Here is a 9,491-nt window from a genome sequence, read left to right as displayed (position 1 = left end):
ATCCCTGACAAAGTCATATACACTATCAGTCAAAACCTTCTCATTCAATGTTTTTTTCTTTATTTTTTATGATTTTCTATGTAACATTGTATATTCAAACAGAAGACATCAAAACTATGAAGGATGAACACATATGGAGTTCTGTAGTAGCCTAAACAAAAGGGTTAAACAAAGCAGAATATGTTTTATATATTCAATTTTTCACAGTAGCCACCTTTTGATTTGATGACGGCTTTTGTACACTTGGTTCTGCCATCAACTCTATGAGGTCGTCACCTGCTGGTTGTTTTAATTAGCCTAACACTTTTTTGTTTAGGCTACTACATAACTCCATATGTGTTCCTTCATAGTTTTAATGTCTTTAAGCATAAATCTACAATGTAGAAAGTCATACAAATAAAGCAAAAACCATTAAATGAGAAGGTGTGTCCAGACTTTTGTGTATGTAGCTATTGTTTAACTCTCTCTCTGCAAATACTTTTCACATCTGTTCATTACAAGAAAGCCAGTTTTCTGGCAGAGAAAAGCTGGCAGGGGGTAGAGCTGGAAGAGAGTTCAGTTTCCTCAGGCTGTAAGGAAACTAAACTCTCTTCCAGCTTCTACCCAATTCCCCTTTTCTTCCCTGCCCTCTACCCCCACACTCTGGACTATGACACCATTACTGGCGAACAGATGACTATTTGCACCAGTCGCTTTATTCTGACACTACTTCTCACTAACACCCAAGAACAAAAATGGCACATATCTATTCTGCACATCCATTTTTCAACTTCATATCTGCATCCATATTTTCAAACAGAATGTCACACCCATACTTCACACAGTAAATGTGTGTGTCCCATATATTTTTATATTGTGTGTATTTATTATAACAGCACCGTGAATGGAGAGAAACACAATTTAAATTTATGTTGATCATGTAGCAGTGACAAAAAAAAGTTGACTTTTACTTTGACTTGTCTCACACAAATGCACGCAAACAGGTTGACAGCTCCTGCATGTCAGTGTTCAGAGAGAGAGAGGAGGTCAGGTGTCTGTCGGATTAGATCTGTCTGTCCAATGCGTGACTCTGGACGTTAAGGTTGTGGGTTTGATACCCATGTTGACAGAGATCACACCCTGTCAGCACCCTCCACGGCACTCTTTCTCTCTCTCTCTCTTTCTGCATTTCTACTTTGTGCTGCAGTCTTGCATTTGGAGGATGAAAGCACCAGTAGTAGAACTGAAACCTGCAGTCTTTGGGTATATTTTTCTTTAAAGCTTTGATAGAATCTATCAACACTTTTGACGACTATACTCATTGGTAATGTTCCTTCACTTCCAATTGCTCAATTTAACCAGACAGTCAGCTCTACCCTGCTGGAAAATCCAGCTAGAACCAGTTCCCGACCTATATCGGCCAGGTTAACGAGATCTGCAGAGGAAGAACTTGCTTTGTCATGATGAATAACTGTCTCAAGCGTTTACAGGGGCTACTGTTGCTCCAGCATGGACTAAACTATTTTCTTTCTTTTTTTTAAGAAGGCAGGGGGTTATTGCTTGGAAAATAAAACGTGTTTAATGAATATTGCATGTTTTGATGCTGATGCAGCATTTGTATGATTGTTAGTCATGGTTATACTGTATGCAGAATAAATTAGTCATAGACAGATTGAGCTACTGGGGTTTTTTATGGGCCCCAAGCACTGTCATCACCTTTCTCCCTATTTGCAAAAGCTCTGCTCTGTATATTGTGAGTCAGGTCCAAGGTGTGTAAAACAGAGACACCTGCAATCCACACAATGTCATTTGACTCACGACACCTCCATAAGGCTCAACAGTAGCAGCCCTGCTGTATGCTCACAATATACTGCACCTACACTTGTGCTTAAATATAGCTCTGAACAACTCATGCAGTCTTTACTCAAAATCCAACTGCACTCAGCACTTCTCAAACTAATGACACTTTTTTTTTTTTTTTTTTTTTTACATCAAATCTGAAGCACTAACTTTTTCAGGATGGGTCCATTTGGCTGGAGTTTGGTTCCCGAGTAGGACACTCAACAGTACTTGGCATCAAAAGTCATTACTTTTACAAACACTTGAGCAAAGTCTGTTAATCTGAGTCATTCTCTGCATAAGTGTACCAGTAGCATTCAGCACATTGATTCAACACCTTCACAAACAGGAGATTTATGTTGCAGTTAAACTCTTAGTAACTTGAATATATTTCTATTTATTATATATAGCCTACATACGCAAGCTAAACAGAAACATGTAATCTTGAAGCAGGGATGAAAACAATCAGATCAAACTGGGACATTATAACTATATTACACTGTATATCAGTAGCTCATGTTCAAAGAGATTTGACAGAAATTCAGATATAATTTCATAGTTTGTAGTTTATTCCATTACAGGCAGGGCAGTGAGGGGGAGGGTTTAAATACATTCTCATTGTGGGGCAGGAAAGGAGGGGAAGCAAACCAGGTAAACATGGACAAGACATAGTTGAATTATTCTTCTTTCAATATAGACCAATTTGTAAATCTGCCAATAGTTAGAATAAATAACTTTCAAATGAAATATATTTCTTTAAATATATGTCAATACTGACATCTTTTTTTATATAGTCATTATCTCCTTATTATATATTTGTTTTCTACATGACTCTATTGGAATTCATCTTTTTTTTTTCTTAGACATCTGCATAAATAATTACACATAGAGGATGGTGCTGTACACATCATGATGGAAAGTATTATAGTGCTTTTTCTTTCAGCAGTGTTTAGTGTATGACCGCCCGCAAGCAAAAAGCTAGTGAATGTAGTCGGAAACTGCTCGTCCAACCTCAGCGTATCTTTGTGAGAGACTAACCGGGGCCTGGCAGGAGGATGATGTGAGGAGTGTCAGACTGGAAACTGGCTGGAAACGTCTGCTGTGAGTAAACCACAGCGAATCTTGTTCCAAATAGAGACGGTGAAGATCACTATGGTGACTCCAGGCTTGGATGGCGGCGGCGCTGCACCGAAAGGTCAGTGTGAACAGGCTGTCACTCTCTACAGCATGTCTCACCACTATGAAGGATTTGTAAAAAGAGCATATTGTCACCATGCCATGGGAGAATGTCACATACTTTTTTCCACTCGGACAGAAAAAAAGCTGAAATATAGAACTCCTTACATTTGGGAAAGTCTAAAAAAAAAAAAAAAAAATTCCCCACACTGTCCCCAAAAAACTGAGATTAAAAACCACTGACATCAAACCAATCTGTTAAAAGCGCAATAAGGATAATAATACCATCAAATATAGCAATAAAAGTGATATCAACATTAACAATAATAAATAATGCAAATTGTGAGCCACCTGTTACACCCAGAGTGATATGGAAGATTGTATACCACGTACAGTATTTAGAATCGGCATACATACTGTAATGTTCGAGCCCGTTTACTCGTTCGGTCCAACCTCAAGCATGTTTGAGATGAACCAGATTAAAGGGAAGCAAACACCTTGACATCCAAGATGACCGAGAGCACCTTGAGAACAAGAGAAATGATATCCTGGGACACTTTTAGGATACACAGTTTGGTCCTGTCAGGTGACCTGGGCGCTTTTTATAAGCCTTTTAAAAAGTTTTGAGTTTACATGTATGTTCATGTTTAGAGCTTATTTACTGTGACTTAATGACAAAACTTGTTATACACCAGCCATGCTACTCTGAAATGCATAAAGCATGCAGACCCCGACCACCGGGCATGTTGCTAAGAGCTCTCCAAAGAGAGTACAGGTACAGTAGTTATGAGGTTGGGACTGCGAGTTCATTCAAACCCCAAAAGGTGACGAGGTTGTGTTTTCAAAATGAAAGCCATGGCAGTGTCTTCAGGTCAGGAGGATGACATCTTTTCTGTGGTATTGTTGTTGTGTAACAGTCTACATGGGATCCAACAGTATGGCTATGGGGGAGGAGACAATGATCTTAGCTTGTGTTTAAATAAAGCAATATCCATATACATATACAAAATTACACCTCATAAATACATTTGGCAATACAGTGTATTAAATTTTTTGGCAAAAGGGGGCTAAATTGAGCAAAATGACATGTGCAAGAGTATTCAAATGTCAATCTAAGTGGCTTAGTGACAATTTCTCTTCAAAAATAAAGAAAAAAAATGTCTTCATGCACTATAAAGAGTAAACAAAAGACTCAAAAACATCCATAGGCGTCTGTAATAACTTTGTCACAATCACTAAATTTTTAAGACACACGAATTCTCACCAATGTAACACACATACTCTCTTTCTCAAAGTCAATTCTCTATAGACCTGAGGAACATTTCGTAATGTCTTCTCACTTCTATTGATTGACGAACATGTCCATCTTCACATTCCTGATTTTTTTTTTTTTTTTGTTAAAAAATAAAAACAAAATAAAAGCTGGACAAAAAAATTTCTGGAGCTTCCGAGGGTGCAGGAAGTTGTACAGTACATCAACCCCAGATGATGTGCCTTATGCTAACCTCTTCTACAGTGTTAGTTTTTGAATCCCTGCTCAGTTATAACTAACTCCCTTTGATTTCTTGTTAAGTCAGGGAATTGATGTAATGCTGACGCGTCCCCTACGTGGGTGAGACAACATTGTTTTGGAATGGCATCGTGAAGCTACAGTTATTTATATTCACCCAAAAGCAGCACAGCCCCCTGGCATGCAGAGAGAGGTATCTTTTTTTTTGTTTTCTAAGTCATTGCAATAGTGTGAAAATGCTATAAACAGCGTTCAGAGGAGGGGAGAAGGAGGAGGAGGAGGAGGGGGACACCTGAAGAATGGAAACAGTTTTGTGAGCTGATCAGTCGTTGGATCTCTGATGAGTGACTGCATTCCATTGCATGCATGTATTTGTGATATGTTTTCAAATTTTGGATGACTGCACCTCTCAATTTAGGGCAAAAAAGGACATCAGAGTCTGTGGGGGGGAGAGGGGGGTCACACTACACCATAGATGATAGTGTGTTCTCTTCAGGGCAGTGGCAAGGGGGAGATGTTCGTAAGGAGTGTATGACCGGCGGGGCGACCTCGCCGGGGGAAAGGTCGTTGAGCTCCTCGGACGACGACAGAGGGAAGGAGGGAGACAAGGAGATGCCCGAAGAGGGATCGGCGGACCCGGCAAAAGTGCGTGGGGGCTTGGGGACCAGATTGGGCTCTAGCGTTGCTCTGGCCAGAAGCTGTTTGTCGTCCAACCGCTGTCCGTCTCCGAGACACTCGCCCTGGCTGAAGGAGCCGCGGCCCGACTCCGACTCGCCGTCAGACAGCTCCAGAGGCGGCGAGCTGCTGCCGTCCAGTCGGAAAAGAGAGTCTAGGTACTGGGCGAACTCCAGCACCGCCTGGCTGGGGTTCCCGTTGGAGAGTTGGGCTGGAGGAGGAGTAGAAGCTGCCGGTCTGGTCTCTGCCCTCAACTGTTCCTCTACCGTCTCCAGCTCCCAGTCCTCCTCCTTTTCCTCCGTATCCAACACCGGTCGAGAGCCGGTCTGAGGGCTGAGCGGAGCGTTGGGAGTGCTCCCCGGACTGTAGACACCAGGAATCTGTTGTTGGTTATTATCCCCGTCAGGAAGCATTTGTGGGCTGTTGGTGGCGTTCAGCTCTGGCTTGATGGGCTGAGCCAAGGCGCTCTGGTTCAGCAGAGCCGGGGAATGGTGTCCGCTGTAGCGAGGCGTGGCCGGAGAGAGCCGCATCGGACCGTACTCCGGGGTGGAGCCGGCCTCCATCGGGGTGAAGAAGGGCCCGACCTCTCCCAGGTGCTCCGGCGTCGCCTGGCAGAGGCAGTCGGCGGCCAGCAGTTCGGTGCGGGAGCTGAGCGACGGGTTCTCCTCCGGGATCGGGGCGTCCAAAGGGAACGGCAGGCTACCCAGCATCGGAGACCCCCGGAGCGCCGCCGAGGAGCGCCGGGAATCCAGGCTGTAGAGGGACTCGGCGTCCGAGAGGCTCTCCATGACGGCCAGCGGCGCTTTGCGGTCCCTCAGCTCCACCGCCAGGCGCTCGCGTGCTCCGCGCAACACTACAGGCACTGGGGGAGGAGGGCACTCAGAGAAACCATCCAGAGATATTTCAGACTGGGCACATGAACTAGAGGAGAGGAGAAGAACGGGTTGGAGAGTAGCGGCAGGGAAAGGAAGGGGAGAGGGGATCCGAAAACACAACAAGACAGACATAAAAAACGGGTCAAAACAACATACGGAGGGTTATAGAAGAGGGGGAAACTGGAAAGTGTTAATATATGAACCAAATCTAGAGTCTACAGACTAATATCAACACCAGTGAAACGTTACAAAGATGGAAGAAAGAACAGAGAGAAGGAGACTGGGAGTGTAACCTAGTGTGTATATACTCTTGTATTAGCATCTAATACAGAGATATAATATCATTTAACCACCACTACTAGATCACACTGACGTTGGACAGGGGCTAAACCAGAGAGGACGAGGTGGGAACTGAATACTACCATACGTTGCAACTGCTCTGTGGTCAGACAGCGTGCATGCGTGCATGAGAGAAGGGAGCACATTATGCAAAATTAGTATTAGCATGCTTTGCTTACCGTAATAATGGTTTTTGTCTTTTTTTTTTTTTAAACCAAACGAACAGACAGAAATGATAATTTTGAGAAAACAATAAAGTAGCATAGTTAGTAGCAGTAGTATTGTTTAGCACTGGCTAGATTGTTAAAATTAGACATGTCCCCCATGAGCACCCCGACAGTTTAGGAGGAGGTTTCGCTCCAGAGAAACTGAACATACACTGCAAAAACTCAAAATCTTTCCAAGAACATTTGTCTTGTTTCTTGTCAAAATATCTCATTTCTAGTCAAAATTAATCTCTTTCCACTTAAAATAAGACTCACCACCTAAAAATGCACTTGTTTTTAGATAATTGTCATTTGTTTCAAACTAATTTTCAGTTTTTTGTGCTTAATAAGAAAGAAAAACTTGCTCTACTACTGTATCAGATTATTCTACTTATTTCAAATGAAAATATGCTTGAAATAAGTAAAAAAAAGTGTCAAAAACAAGCTACTTTTTAATGTGATGAGTCTCATTTTAAGTATAATGAAATTTGTTTTGACTAGAAATTACATTTTGACTAAAAATAAGACAAATATTCTTGGTAAGATTTTGAGTTTTTGCAGTGCACAGGCTCAAACACATTGTTGTATGTATTATTCTTTGAGGCTCCGACAACACCCACAGCGGTGCCTGGTGTACTAACCGAACACTACTGTTCCTGCGGTGGTGGGTTGTTGTGGGCGTCGGCTGCTGAGAAGTCGTTGACGTGTCCATGAACATGGTCTCGGGGTTCAAGTCCACTTCTGTGGGGCTCACCATGATCTTGGCTGCGGACAGCAAAGCCGTTTTCCCTTTGTTGTAGTTCTCCAGCACCTGTCACAAGCACAGAGGCAAACGGAGAGACGTGACTCGATGGGTAAAAAGTAAGATAAGAGCAAGAGAGCAGGGAAGGTTGGGAATCCACATGGAAGGAAAAGCAATTTAATAGAGAAAGATATATAATCTTAGTAAATCAGAAAAAATAATCTCCCTAAGCAGTTTTATAATTCAATAACTGCTGCATTAAATCAATAAAGTGTAAAAAATGTTGCTCATTTTGCAGACAAAGAAATTAGTGTTTCTTTCTAGCCTGAATGCCCATGCATCATACACAGACAGATAAATGTTAAAATGTTGTAAAAGGTTTGAATAAATGAACAATAGATGGATGCATTAACAATAAATCCAAGAATGTCTAGTTACGCATCTCGGCTCACCCTTGGTCTGATCTATATTTAACTGCAGATATGATCGCATCCATCATTATAGTGGTAAAAAGCCGAGTGTAGATAAGTGCAATCTAAAGGTAAGCTCACACCTACTCCAACTGACATTAAACACCCACAGCGAAGTCATGATGCCTGAGAAAGAAACGCACAAGACCGACAGTGTGATAAAGAAACACACACCATCAGAGTATGTAGCTTCAAAACCACTCAAGAAAAATGTCACACTACATTTCTTTGTTAACTGTGTTGTGTTAAAATGTGTTAAAAATGAGAGGAACACAAACATTAACGGCAAATCACATCAACACACAATTAACATGTTAACTTTAATAAGTCGGTGAAAGAACATTGTGGTGTAAAAACAACTGGAACACACATAAAATGACATGAAATACATGTAACGATGGAAAATAAAACAGAAAAGAGTGAAAATGAATGTAAACAATGTTAAAAATGGCATTAAATTAACATGTTAATAAGTATGTGATGCAGATGGTTATTATCCACAAATGAGAACATGACAATGTTACATGAGGACAAGTTTGCTGCAACTGACAAACTACAACAAAAATGTTTGGCACTAACAACACCACACACATCACCTGCATTTGTAGGCACAACAACCAACAAATTATAGCAAAACATCCAAACAAAACGAGACATGAGACTCTGAGTCCATGGAGGGAAATCTGTGCTGCAGTTTCATTCTTTCTTTTTTTTTGCATTATGCAACAATGTACTGCAGAGTCCCTATAACCATGGAGCGACATGTTATATATAATTTATAAAAGAACATTATGACAAAGCATTATGAAATGCACAGTTGATAACATTAAAAATATAATTCCAGTTTTGGAGTTTCTCAACTGTACCAACTGGGTAATAAAGAGAAATTAGAAATCTGTCAGATTCGGTTTTACAGCAGAATAGCGGAGCCGAGTACAGTCCTGATATTTACACATTTGTTCCTCCTATATTGCACCGTCTGCAGCTGATGAGTAATTGACAGTTCCTCGAAGGGATTATGACCAAGGAAAAGCTGAATGTGCGCTTTCAGAAAGCAGAAAAGGGAAAAGAAATCTTGAGAGAAGAGCTGCAGCTCCTGAGAAAAAAGACCCAGCCAAGGAGGAAGAAAGAGCAGCTAATGTGAGAGAAATTAGGTTACCATGGAAACTTTGTGAATACAAAGACGACTTGTTAACTTGGGGGGAGCGGAGTTACCAAGTTCATGCCACAACACTTGACCAAATGTACCGCAGCTATGAGAGGAGTGGAAAAGAACGAAGAGCTGAAATTAAGGATGAAGAATCTCATTAATAGGAGAAAAGAGTGCAGGTGGGTTTGGACGTGGACAGGCTCGGTTTTCTTTTTCTTTTACTTTTTTACAGAGGTTTAAAGAGATTAGAAACTTACTGTATGCGCTGTTGTATACAACATAAACCTGAGATCTATTCCAGCAGCTATTTCATTTAACTTAATGGAGCCATTTAATTTACCACCCCATCTTGATTTGTGAACTGTTTCAGATTCTTTTCATTTCAATCTCCTTGCTTCTTGCTTTTCCTGGAACGCCTTCTCACGGTTTCCAGCGAACTTGCCCAGACTTGCCTGCATCCAGCTTATGTGTAACTGGAAAGAGCAATAATACTAGTAGGAAGGCTTGATGGCAAGGGAGGATGATTACTC

The 9,491-nt window shown here is 41.4% G+C and overlaps 1 protein-coding gene across 1 annotated transcript in view; it reads right to left on the bottom strand.

Annotated features, from left to right (window-relative positions):
* Positions 1-2,426: 2,426 nt before the first annotated feature.
* Positions 2,427-9,491, bottom strand: part of dagla (diacylglycerol lipase, alpha) — a 39,915-nt gene continuing 32,850 nt past the window's right edge. Inside the window, exons 19-20 of the mRNA XM_083969348.1 lie at positions 7,241-7,410; positions 2,427-6,100 (exon numbers count right to left, since the gene is read on the bottom strand). Coding sequence (XP_083825474.1) covers positions 4,969-6,100; positions 7,241-7,410 — 1,302 coding nt within the window. The 3' untranslated portion in view covers positions 2,427-4,968. The remainder of the gene's footprint in view (positions 6,101-7,240; positions 7,411-9,491) is intronic.

Source organism: Trachurus trachurus, assembly GCF_905171665.1.
Source record: "Trachurus trachurus genome assembly, chromosome: 3".
In the NCBI taxonomy this organism is placed as follows: Eukaryota; Metazoa; Chordata; class Actinopteri; order Carangiformes; family Carangidae; genus Trachurus; species Trachurus trachurus.
Note: the sequence above shows the minus strand (reverse complement) of the source record. Positions and strands in the feature narration are given on the sequence as shown.